This window comes from Nansenia antarctica (assembly GCF_963989245.1).
Source record: "Nansenia antarctica genome assembly, chromosome: 13".
Lineage (NCBI taxonomy): Eukaryota > Metazoa > Chordata > Actinopteri > Argentiniformes > Microstomatidae > Nansenia > Nansenia antarctica.
In genome coordinates, this window is record NC_137683.1 from 24084469 (window position 1) to 24110454 (window position 25986).

A 25986-nucleotide genomic window follows, 5' to 3' on the forward strand; every position below is an offset into this window, starting at 1 on the left:
ATGCACTCACTTAAGACAATATAACTATAATAGCTATTACATAATGGGTGCTGTTGTAGGTGTATTTGACGACGAATGTCTGCCTGCGTCCCCCCCGATGAATGTCAGCAATCAGCCTAGGGGGGAGCTGTTGTGTGTTTACTAGGGGGAAAGAGGGAAAGATAGAGAGAGAGAGGGCGAATGCTGAGCGAGGAGGGAGGGAGAGAGGACAAACTGAACGAGGAGGGAGGGCCAGCGAGAGAGAGAGAAAACTTTTCAGTTTTAAAGAGCGAAGAGAGGAAGAAGCGTGCACGCTGGAGCGGCGACCATGCAGGTAAATGCATTAAGCTAATTGCCTCTGAACTTAATTAAACGATTATTGGCGACGGGCTTTAATTGCGCGGTTGTGGTTTTTTTAACCCTAACCCTAGTTGATAGTTTCGAGAGACATCGATCATATTATGTTGATGCATCAAACAGTTTCTATTCTACAGAATTTAGATCATTAAATTCCCCAAACTTCTCAGATCGTCTCCCTTTCTCCCCCTCACCCTTTAACCACCACCCCCCTTCGGCGTTCGCAGTGTGTAAGTAAGTAGTGTTTTTAAGTAGCCTCGCCTTTCCTAATTCTTTCGTGCAATTACTTACTGCACGAAGAAGCGATTGGAAAAGGGTAATATATAGATATGTTCATGAATAGTGCGCTTAATTAAGTATGTGTAATCATGAAACGGATCATTATTATTAAAATATAAAATGCATTCTTGGGTTTAGTGTGAAATGGTTGAGGGAGGAGGGGGAGGTTTTTTTGGTACACATCTGTTAAGGGTGAATCCATATTCATTAATTAAATAGCTTAAGTCCCTGTGTGGAGTAGGCCTCAATTTGCGCTGTTGAGCAGGCGGGCCGGGGGTGGTGTAACACTAGACGGCCCGGGTTGGCAGCGCACAATCAGGCGGGTAAGGAAAGTACTCGAGGCCGAGGCTTTTTGGATTAGATTCCCCTAAGCCCTTAGCAACTCGATCTATTTCTAGTAGTGGAACTAAGCTTATGTGTGTATGTGTGCATGCATGATAGATATAGATATATACACCTGGGCCGAGTTTGATGTGTTAGTCTTAAAAGTGTGGTCTTATAAGTTAGATTTTGGAGTGGTGTGGAGAGAATATAAGTTAGTTATCTTGCGGCTAAGCAAGCGGGGCTACATGCCACGACTGTTATTTGGGTCCCTTTTGTTTTGTAATGTTAATGAATAACTTGGCGTAGATACGGTAGGGCTTAAATGCGTTAATTGTGAGTCTCCATCTTGTCTTATCACGTTTCTAATTGCAAGGGGGAGCGCGTTTGTTTAATGCTCGACTAACGCATTTCATAATAGTCAGCAACAACTGTACATGCGACGTTGATCAGGTAAGGATATGCTAACTAGCCTGCTAGCTAATTGATTCACGGTCGGTTGGCGTAGTTAGTTAATTAAGCTGTTCATTAATTAGCTGAACGATGAAGAGCGATGTAATGAGCACGTTTAGCGTTATCCTTGCGTTGTTTAAGGCTGAGATCGATCTGCTAATTCTGTGGTGTGTAGTTTTATTACAACAAAAAATAAAACGTTTTTTTTTTCCTGGGCACGGCTATAGCTAATTGATACTGGGGTAGTTGCAGTGTTGCTATGACGTTGATGCCTTTTCATGCTCTGCAATCAATAGTATCTTATGTTTTTGATTTATTTCAATTGCAGATCATGTTAAATACCACGGTAAGAGTCATCGGTTAGGTTTACAAAATCGAGTCGAGTTATTCTATTAATTGAATAAGTGCATTGAGCTGGATTGTGGATTGTTGACTTGTAAGTATAGCCTCGTTTTTCTATGTTTCGACATAATCAGGCTCGGCTAGATTGATTAATCACTGACCATGGATTACATGCGTGACCCTAGAATAGTCCCCGAAGTTGGCACACTTTTTTGCTCGTCAAGGTCAATAATCAGGCCATGCCACTTGATTCAAGTGGTTCATATTTTTTTGTTTTTGGAGCATGTGTCATGGCATTTCAGTCAGTCATTATAGGCCCTACCTACATTGTTAATATGGGTGTCAGAAATAAAAGGGTAAATATTTGTATTGCAGTCTCTTCGTATGTAATCAAACAAATGGATTTAACTTCCCAAATGATTTTGGCCTGTTTGAGATGCTGTGTAAGATGTGCTTTGTTGTATCCCATTTTCTTGGGGGAGTGTGTGTGTGTGTGTGTGTGTGTGTGTGTGTGTGTGTGTGTGTGTGTGTGTGTGTGTGTGTGTGTGTGTGTGTGTGTGTGTGTGTGTGTGTGTGTGTGTGTGTGTGTGTGTGTGTGTGTGTGTGTGTGTGTGTGTGTGTGTGTGTGTGTGTGTGTGTGTGTGTGTGTGGGGGGGGGAAGTTCAGGGTTGACAAAGACCAGAGAAACACCTTCTTCGTCTCTTCATTTTCCGACCACTTTAAACTCATTTTCATCCCATAGGAGGAGTCTGGAGAGACCGCGTGCAGTGACAGCAACGGGGTGGCTGCATGGTTCTGCCCCCTGTGCCAACAGGGGCAACCAGACAGAGCCTCCCTCTCTCTACATCTGACTGACAGGCACAGCGTGCTTACTACCTGTGTGGACAAATTGCTGGACATTGTAAGTAGTGTTGCCTGGATGGATTTCTTTTGAAGTCATTACAGCATGCCCATATGTTTTGCGGGTTGTAACTCTTTTACTCAATGTAAGTGGTAGGATGTACGCCATTTGTCTGTTATAAATGTGTTGTGATTTTATGTTGATGAGGTTATTCTTGGAAAATATCAAATCAGTCATACAGAGTACTTTCATAGATTATTATTGTTTTATGTACTTTATTTATCCTTAGGGCGAAGCAGATGCTTGCTAGATTTATTTCCCTTCTGTTTAGCTGTGTGAAATAACAATGCATTGAATCATTCACACCCCAATGTGTACCCTAATGCTCCTGTGTCAGCAGAAGAGTATTACGCTAAAGTTATTTACGCTATTTTTCAAACTGAATTAATGACGTTTTCATCTCTACACATTACCAGGCTATCCCTAAACAGCGGGCTAGTGGAGAGGATAGGGCCACAGATGTCCAGAACGACACAGGTGAGTTTGTCTTCAGCTTTAGAGCAGTGTGATGTTACCTTATATTCTGCACTGTGGATTAATTTTGTCTGTAATTCATCAGTATCATGTTGTTAGCCTGGCTCCAGATCTCTGTGCTTTAGCCAACTCCCATGACTATCGTTTTCATTCTATAGAGATCCGTAGCCAGGCTACTGTGTTGTTATGTGAGGATTAATCCTTGTTATTCTATGGCTGTAGCTGTCACTCAAGCAGAGAGCTGTCTTTCTTTCTTCCAACAACTAACACAGGATCAGTTAACTCAATGGCCATCTCTCTTTTGTTTTAATCAGATGACACATCTTTACAACTGAAGCATGTAGAGGCCTCCGATTCCCCCTCAGAAGTATGTCAACATGATGAGAGCGTTGAAGGATCCCAACAATCTGCAGACAAAGTCAAGGAGATGGATGAGGAACAAGAGGGAGTAATAGAGCAGGAAGGAGATGGAGTTTTTGTCGAGTCGGATCAGGAAGGAAGTGGAAAAACTGTAACGCTTGACAATAGTGAAAAGACCACAAGTAATAATGGTGTAGTGGCTGAGAGTGATGACAGTTGTCCGTTCAAGTGTAACGCCTGCATTAAGGCATTCCCAAGCAGGACTGCATTGAGTGTTCACTACAAGTCTGTATCCCACATCCAAAGGATGAGAACGGGATCCTCAAAACAGGTTGGAGAAAGTGAAACCCCCACTCCCTCAGTACCTGTCCCGTGCCGGCCATACCTGTCCAACAAGCCCTACCAGTGTGCTGTGTGTCGAGTCTCCTATAATCACGCCATCACCCTGGAGAGTCATATGAAGTCTGTTTTGCACCAGACCCGCAGCAGAAATGCTGGAAATGCAGCCAATAGCACAGCTAGGAGTACAGGAAGTGGCAGCAGCAACATGGCTCCAAATGTAGTGGTTAGTTCCTCTGGAAGCGGGGCCACCATCAGCAACTGTGTCACCCCATGTAGCCTGGCGTCAATGACAACCAAAGACGGAGAACTGATTCAAACCCCGGCGCTGGCTCCCTCACTGCTCGCTTCCCCTGTGGCTTCTGCCCAGGCAGTCTCTGCCTTCCTCACCTTGCTAACATCCGGCCCTAACTCTCTCTCGCACTCCCTCCTCCCCACCTTGTTTGCAGCGGGTGCCTCTCCTGGTGTGGCGACACCTCGGCTGGTCCCTCAACCACAGATGCTAATGCCCTTGATCCTGAATGGGTTGCAAACACAGAGCCCAACTCTAGAGTCTCCTAGTCAGCTCCTAACGCAGTCTGTACCCCTACTAGGCCTCAGTGCTGCCCAGCAGGCTCTCCTGGTCCAAAGACTCAATAGCTTACAGAACCAGTGGCCTGCCATCGGACTCGCCACAACCTTACAGACCAACTCGCCAGGCACAAAGGAAGACGTTAAGAGTGAAGTGGTGAAGGAAGAGATTGAGGAGAGGGGTCTAGTAAAGGTAGAGGGTGGAAGACAAGAAATTAATGAGGAGCAAGAAAGTAAGGGTTATGCACAGGAGTTAAAAATGGAGAGCGAAAAGAACAGGGATGGGGAGTGTAAGAAAAATGGAGACAATGAAATGGCAGATAGAGAGGGCTCAACTGATACTGTAAGGGATCCTGTAGATCAGAGAGAGGCAGAAGAAGAAGGTGGAGACTCTGACAAAGTGGCTCAACCAAATTTAACCAACTCCCTAATAGCCACAGACAAGAGCTACAGTTCGCCCTCTGTATCTCTTCACAGCAACTCAAGCCTCAGTCCATTCAATTTAAACCTCACCCTTAGCCCTGATTCTACCCCTCAGAAACCAAGTCCATTTAAATGCGTCTTAGATTCCCCGGACCAAATTCGTCCACGTCCCAACTTGAGGGGGAGGCACCATTCCACAGGCTCGCCAATTCTGACAGAGTTCCAGTCCCAGGTTCTGTGGGCATTCCTGGAGTCACGTAGCGAGGCTGATGCAGCTAGTCCCCCCCGCGAGGACTGTGAGGCGCTGGGCAGGGAGGTTGGGCTCTCCGAGGGAGAGGTGCGTAGTTGGCTGGGCAATGCCCACAATGCCAAAGAGAGGCAGAAAGCCAGGGGGGCAGCAGTCATGCGCAGCCTTGCAGGACACGGTCGAAATATCTGGGGTCAGGACAACGATGAAGATGATGATGATGAGGAGGAAAGTGCTCTTACTATAGTTGAGGAAGAGGATAACACTGGGGCCTCTGGCAGTCAGGCCATGGATTTATCCAGTAGTGGGGGAAAGAGGAGAGAGAGAGACTTGGGGAGGGAGAGCATAGGGGATCCCTGTCTGACCTCTGACTCAGACAATGGAGAATCTTACACCTCTGTCATCGTGTCTGACGAGGACAGCCAGGGTGGCTCAGTGAGAGAGGGGCCAGGCAGCCCAACTAGAGAGGAGGCTCAGGGAGAGCTAGCGGGAGACAAGGGCACAGGTGGAGGGAAGGTGCTGCGCTCCACCACCGTGTTCCTCTCAGATGCGGAGGATGAAGAGGAGGAGGGTGGGGCCCAGAGAGCGAAGAGGAAAAAGAGGGAGCTGGAGAGGGAAGAGGTGGAAGCCAAGAAGGAGAGACAGGACCCTGATATGGATTTGGAACTAGAGGCCCAAGCTGACCCCCCCGGCCCCCTTCCCCTCTCCATTGACCACCTGGGGCATCCAAGTGGCATTTTACACTCACTCCCTCTGTCATTGTCCCTCGCGCCATTCTCTACTCAGTTCCTCAGCCCCTATGTTCTCTCTCTCCCTCCCTCAGTGGTTGGAATGGGAGTAGCCGAGGGAGATGGAGGCAAAATACCCGCCTTTCCAAATCCCCCCACTATCACTCGGTTTTCCGACCCTCTCCTCACGCCACCCATCTCCTCTCACACACACATCTCTCGCGTTCTGGCCAACGGTGGAGACTGTGAGTCTGCTTTAGATCTCAGCATTGGGAAGAACCGCAGCTCCACATCTGCCTCCTCCACCTCTTCCATGAAGGACAAGACTTCAGTCCAGAAAGGTCGTCTGCTGGACGGGCTGGGTCTGAGGCCCACAGCCGGAGGGCTTATCGTGGTCCAGGTCAAACCTGACTCTGCCGGTGCCGCTCCTACTTCCAACAGCGGTGGCTATGTCAATTGCAATAATATGGCTAAGGCCAGTACTGTTTACATGAGGGCAGCAGAGAGATTGAACGCCACTCTAATGGAGAGGGAGAGAGAAAGAGCAAAGGAGAAGGAGAGACAGAAGGAAAAAGAGGAGAGGGAGAAGGCACAGAAGAGGCCTAGCATAAGAGGGAAACGGTATAGGGACATGAGGCGTTCCAGAACCATAATCCAGGCAGAGCAGCTGGATGTGCTTTATGGCTGCTATTTCAAAGATGCAAATCCTGGAAAACATGAATTTGAACAGATATCAGAGTGGGTCCATCTCCCAAAGAAAGTGGTGCAGATCTGGTTTCAGAACATGAGGGCAAGAGAACGCAAGGGGGAGGTCCGCTTCATCAGTGATGGCACTCTGGCTGCAGTAGGCAAACCTCTCATCAAGTTCACCTGGCCCCTGTCCAAACCGATCTTCTCCAGCCCCCCCAAATCAAACACCAACACCACCAACCCCAACAGCCTCACAACAGCCTCTACAGTAGCTGCTTCAGCAAGGCTGCTCCCAAAGACCGAAAAAGAGCAGGCGAAAGAGAAGGAGAAGGAAACCGTCAAAACCCCAAACCCAGTTCCTAACAGGCCTAAGGAGGTAGCCTCCTGTACTGTCTCCTCAAGCAGCAGTACGTCTGCCTCTGCAGTGCCAAAGACCAAACTGGAGACGACTAACAACGTCACAATGGTTAAAATCGCTCCCAAAAACACAGCTCCTGTTCTCCCAGTCACCCCCAAGGAGACTGTCCCTGCCCCACCTCGCCCCACGCCACCCCAGAAACGTAAGCACGAAGAGGTGAGCAGGGAAGCAGCTTACACGGACGAGGAAGAGGATGATCGTAATGAAGAGAGATTCGTGCCAGTATTCATCAACCGCATGGTACCAAAACTCTCCTCGACACCGATCACCAAGTGTCCAGCCGCGGTGTCCCAAAAACAAAACGGGCTCAACTATTGGTCCCCAAAAGGGCCCTTCAAGATCAACACGCTCTCTAGGGAACAGTTGGGTCTATCCAGCACACCTCGTACCATCACCCCCGCCCCCACCCCTACCATCACTCCTGCCACCGCCACCACTGCCACCACCAGGGCAAGCCCAGCCTCTGCTGTCTCGGTCAACACCACCACCACCGTATCCATGGCGAAGTCTGCCCCAACTGAGGCGAGCTTCCTGAACCACTCCACTAGCCGCAGGCCCCGCACACACCTGTCCTGCCTGCAGCTGTCCATCTTGCAGTCCTGCTATGAGACTTGCGCTCACCCCAACGCGCTGGAGTGTGAGGCCATAGGAACAGAGTTGGGGCTGCCTCTCAAGGTGGTGCAGATATGGTTCCAGAACACACGAGCCAAGGAGAAGCGCTGGAGGCTTCAGCAAGAAAAACTGGTAGGCTAAGATTTGGGCCGAGTGAACCGAGAATATTATGAATATAACGTTTGCTCTTTGTGTAACTGTGCATTTTACTTTTTTAATAGTTAATAGTTAATAGTTTAATAGTGGATTAATAATAGTTAATTAGTGGTGTATAATTGTCAGGTAATTTGTGTTTTAATATTTATCTGCCTCTTGCTCTCCTCTTGTAGTCTCCTTCGTCATCGGAGCCCTCCAAGAAGGTTGACGTGAGCTCGGGCAGCTACCTGCAGTACAACGCTCTCCGAGCCAACCGTCCCATCCTGCCCAAGCCGGTCCAGCTGACGGTCCTGGAGCCCTCTGTCCCCCCAGCTGCGGGCCAGCCGGCTGGCCGGGAGACACTGAGAGGCAGGTGCGAAGCCTGCAAAGTGGGCTTCGAGTCCCGCGCGGCAGCCAGAGCCCATGTCTTTTCCCCTCGGCATCTAGCCACTCTGAGAACCACTAACTTTGGCCAACCGGCGACACTCGCCAACAATGGATCTGGTACCGGTTCCGGCGTGGAGGCCATTGAGTCTTCCCCTCCTCCAGCGAGCAGCACCAGCTAAAGTCACAGATCAGTGCTGGTAGTGGTACAGACTTGGGCCCCATTGGGATCCTTAGATTTTGATATACACAAATTGGCACTAATCCTCAAGCTAATATTCTTTCGTTTTCTGCGTGGAAAAGTCCCCTTGCACCTGCTATCCTTGTTCTCTCTCATTGGATACCAGTTGGAGAAAACTTTCTGCTGAGATCATTTGGATACACTGACTATTGCCACAATGCTTCCCACACTTCATCGAAAATGATCAGATGAATGATGGACATTGACTTGGCCTGCGCCTGTCACCCTCCTCATTCCTCCACCTCATCCTTATCTTAAACCGCCCTAGTCAAGCTTTGATACTGCTCTTACAATGCTTGTGTTTTGTCCCTTAAAGATTGTGCTTATGCAAAAATAATTAGGCCATAATCTGACCGGGCACGGTTCTTTTGATAGTGGACTGGGCACTTGTGTTTGAGACAGGGTCTAATATGTATTTCCTACTGTTTACTCCACCTATAGTTCTTTTATTCGTCCAATCACCTCCTATAAAATTGGGACTGATTCACTCTAAGTGGATAGATTGGGCCCGCAGACACGATGAATTGTTAGAATATTGACAGCACAACAGTTTTTATTGGCTATGAAATTGATGTCGGCTATGAAATTGATGTCGCCTGCGATTGGCTTTGTATTACCTTTTTGTGGGGGACACAGGTGGATTCTGTTCAGCTAGGTCACGTGGTGTATTATGCCATTGTACTTGGTATCTGAAGGTACGTTGAATTGGTTGTGGCTAGAATTGGGCGGTCTACATTAACAGGTGTTCCCCTCCTGTAACCACATTCACTCTGGTCACACGACAATCCTCAACAGGCGGGAAACAGAAAGACGGAGGAAGACGCTCATTTTACAGCACTTTGATGCGTTTTACATTGTAGAAATGTTTTGTAAGCATTCTTATGCAGTCTGTCTTTCTAAATGATGAGAGACATTTGTTGCATGTCAACATGTCATGTATTAAATCAAGGTGTTGACTTTTATGCTACTTGCAGTCTGTTTAAAAGGACTTGCATTGGGTTATTATTAAATGCCAAACCAAACACTGATCAGACTATACTGCTGTGCAAGGAGAGTCTGTTAGTCCTGCTAATAGTGCTCAGCCATTTCCAACTTGATTCAATGATGATGAGGACATTCTTTTTAATTTTTGGAGCAGGGAAATTATATTTCCGCTCCCATCCTTTTTGTTGTTGTCAATGAATATGTACACAAACACGTCATTGCAAGCAGAACCCCCCCCTCCCCAAGTGCTGTTTCTTGTACCCCTCAATACACAGCAAATTCCTGATTAGGTCAAACCAAACAGACTGATGAGGATAAGAGAACAGGGTTTGAATTTTATTTTTTGATTTTAATCTCTTTTTTTGTGTGTCTTAAAACATGTGGCTGCGAGCTAATACTGGTTATGTACGTACTGCATAGAAACCATGCAACAAGTCTGGAAACCAAGAGAGAGGAGGCAGATGGGTGTTCTTCAATTGCCTCTGTAACTGTGGATACTTTCTTCAGCAATTGGGAAATGGTTGATCAGAGCAAAACAAAGAAGGTGCTGTTTTGAAGGACACATAACATACTAAAGATGTTTTTCCTTCGATTTTAAGTTGTATATTATTGTTATTAATAATGTTACTATTAATAGTTTTAACAAAATGCAAAACTAAAAAAAATGAACTTTTTTTTAAAAGAAATATATTAAGAATAACTGATATTCCAAAGTTATCCTTCCTTTGCTTTCTGTCATTTAAAAAACCAAAAAGCAATCTTGAGGTCGACAGAGAGCAGGAGAGATGTTCTTAATGCAAACTGTAAAGGAACCCGTGGCTTGACACCTACTTGAGCCAGTCCACTATTTTTGCCACCAGCTACAGATGACAACATGGGGGCACTTGAGTTACTCAAAGACTAAATGGTTTTTAAAATGTCCTTCCATAATTACTAATGATTTTGTAATGGTTTCAGACTGTAGCTTGTGTCTAAAACTATAAGGACTGGGTTGCAGTTGCTGTGCTTCAAGACTGGGATCACACGGTGTTGCGCTGTCCCAGGTAGATAGATTTTTATGGAGATCTGCTTTTTATTCTAATCATTTGTCATTGTCACTTGATTATCACTATTGTTATTATAACTGTACTACTTCTCCTATTGTTATCATTACTCTCATCACTGTTTTGATTATTATTATTATTCATAACGGTTTTTATGACGTCTCTTTACCCAAAAAGAGATGGTATTGGTATGACTATTGAACATTAACGGTGGCAGTGGTGTTATGAATTGTTAGAATATTGATTAAGCTTCTTTTTTTCCCCTCACTTGTACTTTTATTTTGTTTCGGATCTCCATTCTGTTTTCTTTGGTATACAGAAAATAAATAAAATCAATTGAACAATAAAAGTGGTCTGAGTAATTGCTATTATTATGGACAGGAGGTTGATTATTTATTTTGATAATTACTACTTTTGTATATCCCGAGCCAGGACTTGTCTTTAATTCACGTTTAACGCCATCTGTCAAATTGAAGCAAATATTGAATGTATCCCACATGGTTGTGTTATCGGTAAAGAAAGGTCATCAAAAAAAAAAAAAACGAATCAATCGGATTTACAGGAGGTGAATGGAAGGATCTACCGAATGGAATGTGTGTCACACCAGCCGTGGGGGCGTGTCGATGGTTGACTGATGGGAATGTAACCCAATTCGAGTTGGAACTGGGAAGCGGAAGTCGCAACGTCCAACCAGGCACCCAATGGGCGCTTCCTAAACACAAAGGAGGTGTGCCCAGATTCCTCCTCGACCAATCACATCACGAGTTCACGCCCGCAGTAACGACGTAACCCCGCCTCTTAGCTTCCATTTCTGAACCTGTGTCTCTCACACGGTGCCTCGCCGAGAGAGAAAACCTCGCTTTTATATATTATATTCTCATGTAAACAAGCGATCGGTGGTCTTATTTGTTAATTAGGCGACACTGAACCCGAGGTGGCCTGGTATTCCATAGAGCTAAGTCTACGTGGAACCCGGTTTGGCTTGAATAGTGGCTTTAGAAAGCGACGCTGGGCCTTTTTATCTCTCCGTTTTAACTTTCCTGAGCGGCGTTTTTCCGCCGTTTTTTTTTTCTCCCTCTCGCCCCGACTCACTCCCTCTCCCCCCTGTGTGAGTAACGGGGGCCTGTAACGCTGGTTTAGCCACGAGGCTACTACGAGGGAATTGGGCGCGATCATGGCGGAGTTCGGTAACGGACTGACGGACGAATCCCTGTTGGACTCAGACCCCGGACACCCCGAGCTGGAAGACCCGGGCGTCGGGGATGAGGAACCGGGATTAGAAGAGGGAGAATCCGCTATTGAGGACCCGGTAAGTGAAGCCAGGCAAGGCAAGGGCATCATTTATCACTCCACCCCCCACCCTACACACAAAAAAACGTGACCTAGTATAGCGGATGTATTGTATTTTCCTCACTGAGAGAATCTCGGTCAACAATTTGTAACAATTGTACACATTTTATTTAGTATTCTCAGTATGGGAAAACACACACACACAAAACGTAACTTGAGTTTTGGTACATTACGTTTTAGTTAGTCAGATTAAATGACACATCACATGCAGGTGCCTTGTGTTCTCTCCAATTGGGCTTTATTCTAATACCCCATGCTCCATGGTGCATGAGTGTCACTGGCACCGATAGGCACCATTGTGGCTCTGCGCGCAGTGCAGTGCAGTAGAAATGGGGTGGTGACATGCGTGGTTCTTGGCGGCCATGTTGGCGCAGTTTCTCTAGTTTCTCTGCGCTAGAGGAGAGCTGGTGGTCGACCCTCTGGTGGGGAGGGGAGAAAAAAAATCTTTCGTCGCGAAAAATGTGAGACGGGAGATGTGGGAGACAGAGGGGCGAGGGAGGGTAGGGGGACAGGCCGCCATTAGCCCTCCGCAGTGCGAGTCTACCCTGCAGACACACGGTAACTAAACACGCCTCCTTTATTTATCTGGATAATATCATACACATAGTCATACCCTGACAGAGCTGGTGGTGGTGGGATCTTAAGGGCTGCATACATACAGGACATAATTGTGAATATGATATATAAATAGTAGCTGTAGAAGCTTTTGAATGTTGCCAGTTACCGGTTAGTCCTCCGTAAATGATAAATAGTGTTGTTGTAGTTAAATATTATTAATATAATATAGGCAGTTGCTTTTAACGTGATGTAGTTTGCATTGAGCTCTGGCCGTCATTAGGCGTGATGATAACGGGGATGGAGATGACGAGAGCTTACAGAGGATAATAAGCATCTGGCAAATCCACAATCCCGCCACATCAGCAACGGTTAGTCAACGGTTAGTCAACGGTTAGTCTGCATAATTGCAATTAGGGGACGCGTTGATCTTTGTAACGAGCCTCGTCCTAGAATATCTTAAATATATATATTTTTTTTTTTAAATCGAGGGTTGTCAATACTCTCACGAATGGTGGTGTGTACAACACGAATGTAACCGTGCACGTGTGGGGTTGTGGGCATAAGGATGTGTTTAAGAAGACGTTGTGTGCGCACGAGATTGGGGGTGCGGTATTTCAGGGCAGGGCTAGTAGCATCCTTGGACATTTGCAGAAGGGGGAGAGAGGGATGGGAGGCAGCACATCAACACACTAAATATGCGACAAAACACCACAGACAGGCATGTGTAATGTCATCATTTAGGGCCATGTGCAGGCCTCGTCATGAATTTTAAATGTGTTAAATGTATGTATTTACTCCTGAAGAGACCATCTTGAATTTGTGTGTGTGTGTGTGTGTAGCTTGTTGATATCATCAGTTAGGCCACATATGACATTCATCCACCCTCTAGACCTGGACCGCGTGAATGTAGTGGCATGACTTTGTATGTCAGTATGAACCTGGGACGGAACTGGAGCGACCCTCATTGCGCTGCAATGCAGCACTGTCAGAGAGTCGCCATCCACAAGGCTTTCGCCTAATACGGCGTCCCATCCCACCCAGCAGCAGCACATTGTAATGTGGCACTGTCTTATTGTCCATGACTGGGGTGGGGTGTGGGGGGGGGTTCTTGCTGAACGGGCAGTCTGAAATGAATGGTGACTAAATGGACTAGTCTGTTGTAAAGACCCCCAGCCTGTGGTCATGTGCGAGGCTGTTCCACTCCACTCGTCTGCCAGTGCAGGAGGCGGGTCAGTTCAGGCTACAGGGTTTCAAGTGGACTGCTGTGTCATGGTTCCTACAGCATGGATGGATGAATAGGAGGATGAATTTATTCATTACTGTTTCTGTGTTTTCTGTCAGTGTGTCAAGGTGTGTCTGCCGACCCTGCTAACAGTGGTGTGTGTATTGACGACTGTGGTGTGTGTATTGATGACTGTGGGGTGTGTATTGACGACTGTGGGGTGTGTATATTGATGACTGTGGTGTGTGTGTTGTTTTTTGCAGGAGCTGGAGGCGATCAAAGCCCGGGTGCGAGAGATGGAGGAGGAAGCGGAGAAACTGAAAGAGTTACAGAACGAGGTGGAAAAACAGATGAACCTGAGCCCTCCACCAGGTGTGTGTGTGTGTGTGTGTGTGGAGGCTGAGAGAGATGTAGCAGGGTAAATGGGGAGGATATGTTTGGCTTTAGGAAAAGAATGAGTGATTGTTTGAAGAGAACCAACATTTCTAATTCTCCTGGATGTGATGTTTTGTCTTCTGTAGCTGGTCCCGTGATCATGTCCATTGAGGAGAAGATGGAGGCTGACCAGAGATCAATTTACGTTGGAAACGTAAGGCATCACCTCTGCTTCTCATTCCCTTGGTTGTCGTTTCTGTTATTTATTTAAAGTTGTGTGGAAGTCAAATGTTTAGGCCTTCACGTCTTTTTACATTGTACACAGGGTTCTCCCCACAGAATGGACGAGGGTTGCTGTGCCACCTTGTTGACTTGGCTCCACCACAATGTCAACATTTCAGACAAATGAAACTAATATTTAGTAGTGACGGGGCAAACTGTCTTCGATTGCCAATGACACCGTTGTTAAAAGCGAAAGCGTTATGTTCTTCAGTGTTTTAGCTGCATTTTGACAGGAGTAAATACGGTTTTGAGCCACCCTGTTAAAAAATCCTGGGACGAACCCTGGTACATTATATGATGGATGCAAATTGTGTGTGTCTGTTTGTCTATCTGTTTGCCTGTCTGTTTGCCTGTCTGTCTGTGTCTCACCATTGTTTGGTCTGTGTGCAGGTGGATTATGGTGCCACGGCAGAGGAGCTGGAGGCTCACTTCCACGGTTGCGGCTCCGTCAACAGAGTCACCATCCTGTGTGACAAGTTCACAGGGCATCCCAAAGGGTGATTATTATTATTGTTATTATTTGGCTGAGGCCATGTTAGGAAGATACTAATTATATTAGGGATGCACGATATTATCGGCACCGATATTTATCGGCCCGATAATGGGAAATTAATGTTTATCGGTTTTTATCGGTTTTATAACATTTTAGCCGATATAGAGACGATAATATGAAGCCGGAAATATTTCTGCTTCCGGTTTCCGCGCTCATGCTGCTGCGCCTGCGTACAGGCACGCAGTGTATAGACGACAGCGAAACATGAGAGCTTCCCCGGTGTGGACATTCTGCAGAGTTTCTGAGGCAGATAGTGCGTTTGCAATTTGCAACACATGTTCGGCAAAAGTTCAGAGAGGAGGGCAAAGGTCTACGAGTTACAACACAACGACACATCTTGTAGCGGGTAGATAGTAATATCCCTCCCCTGGCCCCTCTGTTTTCCCTTGATAGCTGACAAGCTAACGGGTGAAGTAGCGAGGCCTGCTAGCAGCTAGCCTACAACCCCTAGCCAGCAATGGCTAACGTTGAGGCTAGCGGACCTAGCACAGCCGAGACTAGCCGGAAGACCTGCTCGTGCAGCAAGTCAATGGCTAGCTGGGACACTCACTCTAAGTGCGCAGCGTGTCTGGGATTAACCCGCGCCCAGGCCGCTGTTATCTCTACCGATGAGTGTATCCACTGTGCAGTGTTCCCCATGAAACTTCTCCGCTGACGGCTAAGTCGCATGGCTAGCCTGTCGGGAGAAGATCCGCTTCTGTGTAAGGCAGCCGAAACGCTGCCATCACAGTCTAACGCGGACATGTCTCCAGGTTTACCGATACCATGCTGGGCGGACTTAGTGCCACATAGCCCTGACATCGGTTTCCCGGTACTGGGTGACAAGGGAATTGACAGCTTTACCGCTGCTCGCTATGACCCTAGGAGAGACTCTGACAATGATGAGGGAGGGTCGCACAACGCATCTAATTACTCTTAGGTAAGGTGAGCCTTTTTTGTTTTCATAAAAGGAGGCCAGATCTTGGCTAAAAAAAGCATTGTGCACTGTCTATAGCAGATTCTGTTTGTTAGAGGAAATAATAAATGAACATTTGAAGAGTCAGAAGTGTTCTCTTTGTTGTGTTAACAATAGTGATGTAAGTTAGATTTAGTGAGATCACTATGGAATATTAAATCATCAATCTTTGCTCACTACATAGCCTTTCTTACCTTCAGGTGTGCATGAACTACAGGTTATCAACTGTGAAATTATATCTGTTCTCATATCGGTTATCATATCGGTTATCGGCCACGAGAAGCGGGTAAACATCGGTATCGGTATCGGTTGGAAAAAAATGCATATTGTGCATCCCTAAATTATATATTCATAGAATAAAGAATATTCAATCGTCCCGTCCTTAAAAATGTTGGGATTGGTGAAAGCAATGCAGTGGAAAGCTTTCTTTGACCAATTAAATTACGTTAGACTACGAATTACCTCAAGATGGAACAAGCGTGTGCTAGGGATGGACGGTTACCAATTTTTTAAACCGAGAAACCGTTAATGAAAATAGCCACGTTTTTTTCGATTAACTGGGATTCAAAATGACATTGTTGAGCCGCCAAATTATTTCAAATAATGGAGCCCTATTATACTACTACAATACATTAATGTCGAGAGCACTGGAAGCACAGTCGCAACACAATTAGGCTACTTCATAGTTTCACAAATATAAGTGGTCGCTGGAATGCGTTTTCTTTTCAGTACATTATTTGTGCATTTAAGACACGCCCACAGACCGAAAGGAAATTCAACCACGAACATAATATTCACATCAGCAGCGCAGCGGCAACTTCAAAGAGACAAAGCCGAGATTCCTTATTTGACAGCATGGAGATAACACAGCACCGAGAGTCTGCCCAACCAGGATAATGACAGCACTCAAACCGACTCAACCGGTAATCAATCTGCCATACAGCAGTGAATATGCAAGCCGTGTACCATCCATTAATGTGCACACACAGGTAAGCCTACCTGGCTTCTGTGATTGGCTTTGGCTGCGGGTCCCGAAGTAGTAATATGTTGACAGGTTCTGTGATTTATCTCCGATGGTCAATTAGTTAATCTCCTTCCATATGGTCCATCATCCAATGCACCCTCCGATGTTTTGGCGCGAGCTTTCGGTCTTTCATAGACTTTCTTCAGGCATACGCGCTACCAAAAACTATTCATATTGTATCCCACGTGACACGTCTTTTTAGACATTTACATTGTTTACAAAAATCGCTTTCATAGCATCTTCAACCACACTCTCTTATGGCGTTTATTATATATAGCAATTTATGATGTGATTAAAAGTATAAAAATAAATACAAAACATCAGTGCTATCTTTAGAAACCGCTGTTTTCTGTTTAACCGTAAAACCGTCCAACCCTAGTGTATGCATGTTTACTTTGCTAAAGCTGACGTAATTCCTTATGGTGAATGCCAGAGAGGCGTGTAAACTAAACGTATTTATCTCTAAATATTCCAGAAAGTTGTGCTCTGCTGAATACAGCCCTGGGCCGGTAGTTATCAAACCTCTCAAGAGTAGGAAACAGGAGAGCTCTCATTCAGAGAGTGATGCATATTTGGTCCTACTTTTCCACATACGAATAAAGACAAGTTATCAAGATTCTTAAGACAAAAAAGGTTGTCATAACTCTGAGGGTATTTAGAATCCTCAAGAGGCCTGTGTCTCCTTGTCATGACTCACACAGGATCCATCAGACGAACATTACCAGCGTAGTAACTCCCAACATTAACGATAAGAGGCATTTTAAGTGCGTCTATCCAACATTGTAATACTCTAAATTATCTACTTCAGTCTTGGTCACTGTCTGTGTCAAGTGTTCTGGCAAGCAGCTTCCAGTTAACAAGTATCCAATAGCCCCTGTGACATTTAAAGTAGCTCATGCCTATGGGTATAGCTAATGGGGATCCTTCCAATAAATAAATAAACATACACTTTACACACTACACACATACACTTTACACACTCCACCTCTTGGGTTGGCCTGCAGCCATTTATAGATTGGAGCTAGTGTCCAGTGACCCAGACAATTATAACTCTAGGTGACATAGGAGAAGCCTTACCTAGTGGTCAGCTAAAGAGGGACCGTCAGAAGAACCCACACGATTGGTGCACCCTCCATTTGGTCAATAGACTGAGAGGTGCCTTGTCGATGCATTTGATTCATGAAAGACAAATGTCAGCAAGGTTGACCAATACTCTGTGTGTAAAGCCAGAGGCTTTTCAGATGTAAAGCTGTTCACGGCTGGGCATGAAGCAGTGAACCCAGATATGCAAATAAATCTACCCACAATCAACCAACTGAGCACGACCGTTGTCATTCATCTGATATCAGAAACACATCCTTACAATTAATGAATTACAGCACCACTGATTTCCCCACCACTCAATGTCACATTATCTGTGAACGATCTGCCTTCATGCGTATTGGTAACCGTAAGGGAAAAAAACATGGGGTATTGTGATACTAACCTAGCTAATCTAATTCAACAATATAAAGGTGGCCATGGTTGGTGCCTGAATTGCGCTGGAGTTCTCTGCTTCCTGGGGTTTGCTCTGTAATAGTTAATTAACACTCACTGTGTTTCTGCTGCTGTTGCAGGTTTGCCTATATCGAGTTTTCAGACAAGGAGTCTGTGAGGACGGCCATGGCTTTGGACGAGTCCCTGTTCAGAGGGAGGCAGATTAAGGTGAGCCCAGATGGAGAGGACTCGGGGCGCTTAGGTGGCGTAGCGGGTTAAGCGTTGACCATGTAACCGCAGGGTCCCCGGTTCGATTCCGCCGGGGACATATCCTGCATGTCATCCCTCCTCTCTCTCACCCATCCTTCCTGTCTAAATCTTCACTGTAACTGTCAATAAAAATGAAAAATATGAGTGTGACTGCCCCACTCAGAAAAAATAACTTTAAAAAAAAAAAGATGGAGAGGACTCACCCTCAGTGAGAGGGTTACTTCCCAAACCAATAAGCGCTGGCCCTTAATAAACACTGGGTAAAAATAAAACCAGTATGTGTTGTCTGTTGATACTACCAGTTTAATAAGCAACGTGTTTCATTCTGACTGACTATTGTGACATTAACTGTATGTTTTCTTCAGTCTGACTGCTCTGTTACAGCAGTTTTGCATGGAAACAATCATAAATTAGCAAATCTGCTTTTTAATCTTGCTTTATATGTTGATTGATTTATAAGTTTGTGAATTTGAGAAAAAGAAATCAAGGTCTTCAAAGTTTTTGAAAATAGACATTCCCCTCTCTCTCTCAAAAAAAACCAAGTACTTACAACTAGTTCTGTCTCAAACTATGCCATGTTGGGTCCTTGAATGAATACCCACTGGTCTCCAACAAGGCCTGTCTCCAGTACTCGCCGGGCGCACACTGGGGTTACAGGAAATAAATACCTGAGCTACTAAATTAAGTTTGACAGTAGGCTGTTTAACTACTGGGACAGTAGAGACTAAACGAGTCAGGACCCGAAGACTAGAGTTGTGAAACAATGGCCGAATCAGACAGGGTTCACAAGGATCAATTCCATTTTGACTTCTGTGCTTTATCTAATCTGTGGCTTGTCTCTCCCCACCCTCCATCACCACCACTACACACACACACACACGCGCACACACGCACACACAGGTGGGCGCGAAGAGAACAAACAGGCCAGGCATCAGCACCACAGACCGCGGGTTCCCCCGGGCCCGCTTCCGCTCACGGGGAGGGAACTTCTCGTCGTCGCGCGCACGCTACTACAGTGGCTACACACCGCCCAGAGGCAGAGGACGGGCCTTCAGGTGAGCCAGCCGGGACACCCACGCCCTGAGACTGAGAGACAGCCCAATAGGGGTGGGCATCGACGATCGATAATTGATCGATAAGGATCTTGGTCGATCACAAAATAAAACATTTGGCCGATCACAAATTTGTTTTTTTTTTTGTGATCGACCAAATGTTTTATTTTGTGCTCGACCAAGATCCTTATCTATCAATTATCGATCGTCGATGCCCACCCCTAAGCCCAACCAGCCATTACCTGACAGGGGAAGGGAGGGTGAGGATATTTGAGAGAGGCAGGGGAAGAGTAGGGTATGCAGTGACCAGAGAAAGGGGGAGACTGAGTGGAAGTCACAGGATTTTTAGGGGAGAGAGAATGGGTGCACACAGTGAGTAGTATGTAATGGGAAGGTAGACTGAGGATGAGGTTGAAGTGTAGCAGAGAGAGTTGTGTGACTGTGGCGTGGAGAAGGAAGAGCAGGTTTCCCTGAATCCTAAACCAATCCCAACTTCCTGCCTATGCATTTGTGTAGACCTATTATAGGATTGGAGCGTTGTAAGTTATATGGCATAAACGCCACCTCTATCGGAGGGCAAACTATAGCTAGTACCATATTGTTTATGGGGATGAGGGGCTGGTTTAGGATTGGGGGATGATTTCAAGCCCATTTTACTCTTGGCGGGTGAATATGTATCCAGAGACTAGTGTAGCAGGAGGAGTGTCCTTCCTTCCTTCCTTGATGTAATCACTAATCTTAACTCTCTTGGGTGGGTGAAAAATCATGGGCTCTTCCTGATTCAAGGAAGGAAGGAAAGGAGGATTCTGGAGGTCTGAGGCTTAATCAGGCAAGGTGAGAGCTAGGCGGGGGGGGTCAGGCAAGGTGAGAGCTAGGCGGGGGGGGTCAGGCAAGGTGAGAGCTAGGCGGGGGGGGTCAGGCAAGGTGAGAGCTAGGCGCGGGGTCAGGCAAGGTCAGTCGGGCGTTGTTAGGTGGAGCTCTCGCATGTTTGACATGAATGCCGGTTAGTATAGGATACAGAGGTCGTCATAGGTCACAGAGGACCAGAAATGTGCAGGGTCAGGCGGGGTTGTGTCAGGTCAGGTTATTTCAGGGGTCAGGTGGGCTTGTTGCATGCACGGTACCACCCTTCAACCAGTTTCAGTGGAGGCAGCCAAACTCTCTGTGCACGGCAGTGCGGTCTGCCCAGGCTGTACATGCATGAGTGGCAGGCTCTTTGTACGAGTTGGAGCTCTACATGTGTTTGTGTGTACACACACACACACACACCGACACACACACACTGCTCACAGGGGGTGTGTCTCCCCTCACTGCGGCAGGGTCATCAGTGACCCTTAAAAGGTGACAGGCAAAGGGGCTCTGATATCATGGTGTTTTGTCCAGTGGTTTTATTTATTTGTTTATTTGCTGTTTGCCAATTGGATTTGAGTAAGAGTCTTGATGTTTTGGTCAGAGGTTTGTTGAGAGAGTTGTAGATTTATACATGGACTTCTGGGTTAATTTTTTGGTTTTGGAATTTGTTTTATTTATTATGATATAGTTTAGTCCAGTAGTTGTTGGGGCACTGAACCTATCAGTTGCTTGTTTTAACGTTGTTGAAGGTGTGTTAAGCATTTCCATCTTGTGATCCATCTCATCGTGTGTGTGTGTGTGTGTGTGTGTGTGTGTGTGTGTGTGTGTGTGTGTGTGGAGAGAGGTGGGGGTTAGTTCCCCAGGTGCAGCAGTAGTTCCAGAGCTTTGTTTTGCCTGTGACCTTTTAAAAGCCCACCCCTCTGGTCTCTATCCATCTGTATTTGTTTTCAATCTGTACAAAAGCCTGCCCCCTATGTACGTAAAACCTGGAGTGGATCAAAGCGCAGTGCACTGGGAGTCTGGTGTGTCTCCCTGGAGTGTGTGTCCTGCTGTGTCTCTCAGTGTGAGGTGAGAGGGGGGTTCCTGTGATGAGTCATAGAGTGAGCGACACGGTGGAGTTCTGTGTGGGCGGGCCTCACGGTGGAGCTCTGTATGGGCGGGCCTCACGGTGGAGCTCTGTATGGGCGGGCCCCACGGTGGAGCTCTGTGAGGGGGCCCCCCCCCCCATGTAAAGTCTTATACGTGTTGCTGAGAGAAAGGGAGGGGCCTTAGAACAAGCACAATACTCAGCATCTTCACCCCTGTCACACATGCACTGAGAGATTTTGACCAATGCACTAGCCCTTTCAACTCACCTAGATTGATGTTATTGTAATTGGTAACTTAATAGTGTTTTTGTCACACCTCTGATAAAACTGTATCAATTGAAAATCTATTCAAAGAGAATGTAGTACGGGCAAGATTTCTGAGGTGTTTACACCGGCTATTTTCAAGAGGAAATAAAACGTGGGATTTTGAACAAAGATACAGACCAAGAGAATCAGATCTCATGTATCATAGAATAGTTTTTGTCTCGTTGGCATGATACCTTAAAAAAAAGACGAAAAAAATAACTTTTATTCCCTTGTGAGGAGTCGTCTCAAATGACAAAAAAAAACGTTTAGTCTGCTAAATCTGGCCTTCAGCGTAAACGTAACAGACAGAAGAAGAATGAACCTCACATCCTGTGAGTTAAAAGGATTCCCGTAGCTGTCAGAATCTCTCTCCCAGTTCTTTTGTCTCCTCACTCACACCACTCCTCTGCACAGAGATTAGCCCCATAGCCCCATTACAGTTTGGCCACTGTTGGGAAAAGCTAAAACAGGTTTGCTCCAACGGCCAGGATGGCAGCCTGCCTGACTTCTGGGTGCTAGTTATTGATGTTTGGACCGTAGTACCTGCCGAAATGAAATTCTAAACATTAGGGCCAAACGGTCAGCTTTGTGCTGTACCTTGTTGTGCGGACAACAAACCTGAAAGAGCATTTAACACAAATGCCGAGTTCTAAATGACTCTTTGATCCTACCCTGCTTCCCCCTAGGCACTTCTGTAAATGTGAAAGGATCAGATGGATGTAAGAGATAGGGCTCACATTCCACCTAGCTAATAAGAAGGCAAGTGGGTTCAACCGCTTCCTGCTGGGTCCATATATATATATATACTGAAAAATGTATGCACTTCACTGCAAGTCGCTTTGATAAGAGCATCAGCTAAATGGCATATGTTAAGAAGGAAGGAGGAAGCGGTTACTGATCCTGTCTGATCTGTTCAGATCCATAGAATGTAGGGGGGAGGTTCTAGAATCTAGAAGGTTCTAAGAGGCAAATTAGAATCCACCAACAGATGCCCTTGGCAGTCAGTCACCCCTATAGCCTCCACTTCCAGAATGGAGGGTTCATTCCTGCAGCCTGATATTGACTTCAGTATCTAACCACTGGTTTCAGAGCTGGTGTTGTCCCCTTGTGTTTGTGGCCACTGGGTGTTTGTGTGGGTGTTTGTGTGTGGGTGTTTGTGTGTGTCTGTGGCAAAAAGTATTTTGTGGTTGTTGTTTTTTTGCGTGTGTGTGGAGAGAGGGGGCAGAATTGTGCAGTCCAGTCCTCCCAGTCTGTGTAAAGAGGAAAGATACTGGGTCAGTCAAGTCTGCTGTGTGTGTTCTCACTCCTGGTTCTGCTGGGGGTATTTGTGGGGTGATGTCTCTTCCAACAGCGACCTCAGGAGCCACTCTCACAGAGAGAAAGAGAGAGAGAGAGAGAAAGAGGGAGAGAGTGCCTTCACTACCCCCCCCCACACCCAGACACTACTATAATACCTGTTTTTAATCTGAGAATCAGACACATTTTAACTGTTGGCCAAGCAGCTTTCTTCCTGCACCTGTAGTCCATTCCTATTCGTTCTTATTTATTTAAATTGTGGATTAATGCAACACCTAGAAGACAAAAGGCACAATACCGTTAAGATGGTATACATGTCTTTCTAGGAGTTTGTGTATACCTAAACATTCTTTATGCGTAAATTATTTTCTCCCCAGTTTACTTCCAAGGATTGAGATCTCACCACAGGCCCCCTTTCTACCTGCAGGCACACGCACACACATACTACACCCATAATTGGTGTCCGTCGTCTTAAACCAAACAAAAAAAACTCACCCTCTTTTTCTCTCTCTTTTCCAGGGGCCGAGGGCGAACAACATCGTGGTATTCCCCTTACTAATACCCCCCAACCCCCCTTACTATCATCCCCCCCTGTCCCCATACAAAAAAAAAGAATGAAAAGTCCCCCCAATAAAGGAAGAGAACCCAGAAGAAAAAAAAAAAGACAAAAAAGAAAAGAGAAAAAAAAAAAAACTTCTCCTGGACAGACTGACTGGCCGCAGTGTGCGATTGTGTGTGAGCGTGCGTGTGCGAAGGTGGTACGGCCACCCTGGTAAGGTATAAGATGGCTGTGTATGGGGGGGGGGGGGGGGAATTGGTGGCATTTCTTTTTTGAGAAGATGTTATCTCAGGCTGCAGACGTGTGTCCTTTTGTCTGGCTGTGAGCTACACACCCACAACACACAGCCCCCCCCCCACCCCACCCCCCTTGCTTGCAATTTTTGCAATTTGCTAAAGCAAACATCGACAAGAAAGGAATTCTGTTTTGTTGTTTTTTTAATGTATCTTCCTTACATATGTGAAAGTTCCAATAGCAAGAATGTTGTTCTTTTTTAAGTTTGTGGTTGGTATTGGAGTATCATGTTTCTCTGTTCTCTGACCAGTTGCCACCCACTTCAACCCAACCACCTCTTCCCATTAACTCTCATCACCTTTGTTACCATCTTCCCCCTTGCTGGTCTCATCCCACGCGTTGTTCAGTATTTTCCTCTTTGGTCATTCTGACAATGGCTGCAGACAGTTCAGTGTTCTGTTCAGGGTTTTTTTTTCTTAAATTTTTTCAATTGTACCCCCCCCCTCCCTCCTCCTTTTTTAGCCCATAGCATTCACTGCAAGAAGGCATGGCCAAGAGCTCCGCCAATGTTTCCATTTGTTTCTTCTTCTTCTGTTTGTGGGCCTCAAACTTTTGTCTCCTTCTTTCGCCCCCTTCTGCCTCTCTGTGCTGCTCCTTCCATTTACCCCTTCACCATCTCCTCTCTACGTCCCTCTTCTTTTTTTTCCTCTCTCCTCTCTCTCTCCTCTCTCTCCCCCTCTCCTCTCTCTGTATATTAGACCACTTCTTGTCGTTTCAGGTTTCAGGACCAGTGGAGGCTGACTACCCCTCCTCCTGTGGCCGCGGCGCCCCCCAATGTCTCAGCAGCATCTCTCTCTCTCTCTGCACCCGCTATGCACACTCACCCCATCTTGTCTGTGTGGGGGGGTGGGGGAGGGGGTCAGGGCGACCACAGACCTACCGCGGGTGGCATTTATTACAACAAACGTTGAGCTTATTTAACTCACACATAGACACAGAGATGCGCGCGCGCATGCACACACACACACACACACGCACACACTTCAGACACTACACAACCAATCCACCACACATAATTTATATACAGAACTAAAAGCCAAGATTGCAGAGCCGCTGTGTGAGAGTGAGAAACGAAGGACCGGAGAAGGGGTGGGGAGGGGTTCTAGTGCCCTAGCCCGGTCTCTGACGGGGCGCAGTGCAGTCACGGCTTGTCGAGGAGACTACAAGGGGGGGCTACTGGCATTAGTTAATTTAATAACAGAGCGGGCGGAGCATTTATTTTAAGGGGGTGGGTTTGTGTGGAGGTTTGTTTTTTTGAAATTGGGGGGTGGGGGGTGAGGAGACAGGAGAGAGAGTGGGTTTGATCAAAAAAAAAAAGTTTGCTTTTTTTATTTTTATTTTTAACCCATGAGTCTGTAATTAGAAACAAATAAAAAATAAAGACATTGTGTAAAAATGAAATTTGTATGTGCTAGTCTGTTCTGATTTTCTTGAGGTAGTGATTTATGGCCCTCTGTACCTCTAGCAAACTGGTTATTTTAGAAAGCAATAATTATTTATTGCCTGTTTTAGTCACATTATGCCGTGCCTTGTTGAAACTTTTCCTAGTTTATTAAGCCTTGAGAAATCATTTACAGAATGTAGCTACAAAGAGGTAGAAACCTGTTAGATATGAATGACTCCTCATGACACGTCAATCCAAAACTTTGCTTGGACAGAGCTCCAAAATAAAAACACAACTCTCCATTTTCCAACATTCTCCCATTGCCCTGTCCAGATTATCCAAGTCAGATTGGATAATCAAAAATTTCCTCTTGACCTCCTAAAGAGGCATGCGAACATAGTATGACCAAAATGCATTGTGCAGGTTGGTTTTGAAAAAAACAAACGTATCTTTTACTGTAGTATTGCTGTTACTGCTCTATAAATTAAATGTGTTTAAAAAGTAGGTATCAAGCAGTTGCAACAACAAAATCGCTACAATTACTGTCAAAAATATAAATAACATAAATGACCTTACTGATGACCTTCATTTCAGTTATCGTTAGACTGTCAGTTGAACTTTAGTCTCATTCAAGCCTTCGTGTTGTCTTCAAAAAGGATTTGAGAAGCTCTGTAGACAGTTGTGTTCACTGTTTTGACAAACAAGACAGTCCAAATTACCCGGGTCATCTTCAGTAGGGCGTTATGTTTTGAAACAGGAGGTGCTACAAGTGGTCTGCGAGATACTGATTTAGTGAAACGTTCCTTATGG

General features: G+C 45.9%; 2 protein-coding genes across 3 annotated transcripts; both read left to right on the plus strand.

The window, feature by feature from the left end:
• Positions 1-307: 307 nt before the first annotated feature.
• Positions 308-10565, plus strand: zfhx2 (zinc finger homeobox 2; the record flags this gene model as incomplete). Its single annotated transcript, XM_080544125.1, has 5 exons — positions 308-313; positions 2474-2632; positions 3049-3109; positions 3421-7625; positions 7823-10565. 5 exons carry the CDS (start codon positions 308-310, stop codon positions 8192-8194), a joined length of 4803 nt encoding a protein of 1600 aa, XP_080400251.1. The 3' UTR covers positions 8195-10565.
• Positions 10566-11111: 546 nt separating this feature from the next.
• Positions 11112-25031, plus strand: pabpn1 (poly(A) binding protein, nuclear 1). 2 transcript variants are annotated; one of them, XM_080544273.1, is made up of 7 exons: positions 11112-11589; positions 13674-13782; positions 13932-13999; positions 14458-14564; positions 18216-18303; positions 19246-19400; positions 24511-25031. In XM_080544273.1, exons 1-7 carry the CDS (start codon positions 11455-11457, stop codon positions 24701-24703), a joined length of 855 nt encoding a protein of 284 aa, XP_080400399.1. In that variant the 5' UTR covers positions 11112-11454; the 3' UTR covers positions 24704-25031. The 2 variants fall into 2 exon arrangements, with proteins under 2 accessions (XP_080400399.1, XP_080400400.1); XM_080544274.1 differs by lacking the exon at positions 24511-25031 and adding an exon at positions 23459-23517.
• Positions 25032-25986: the final 955 nt, after the last annotated feature.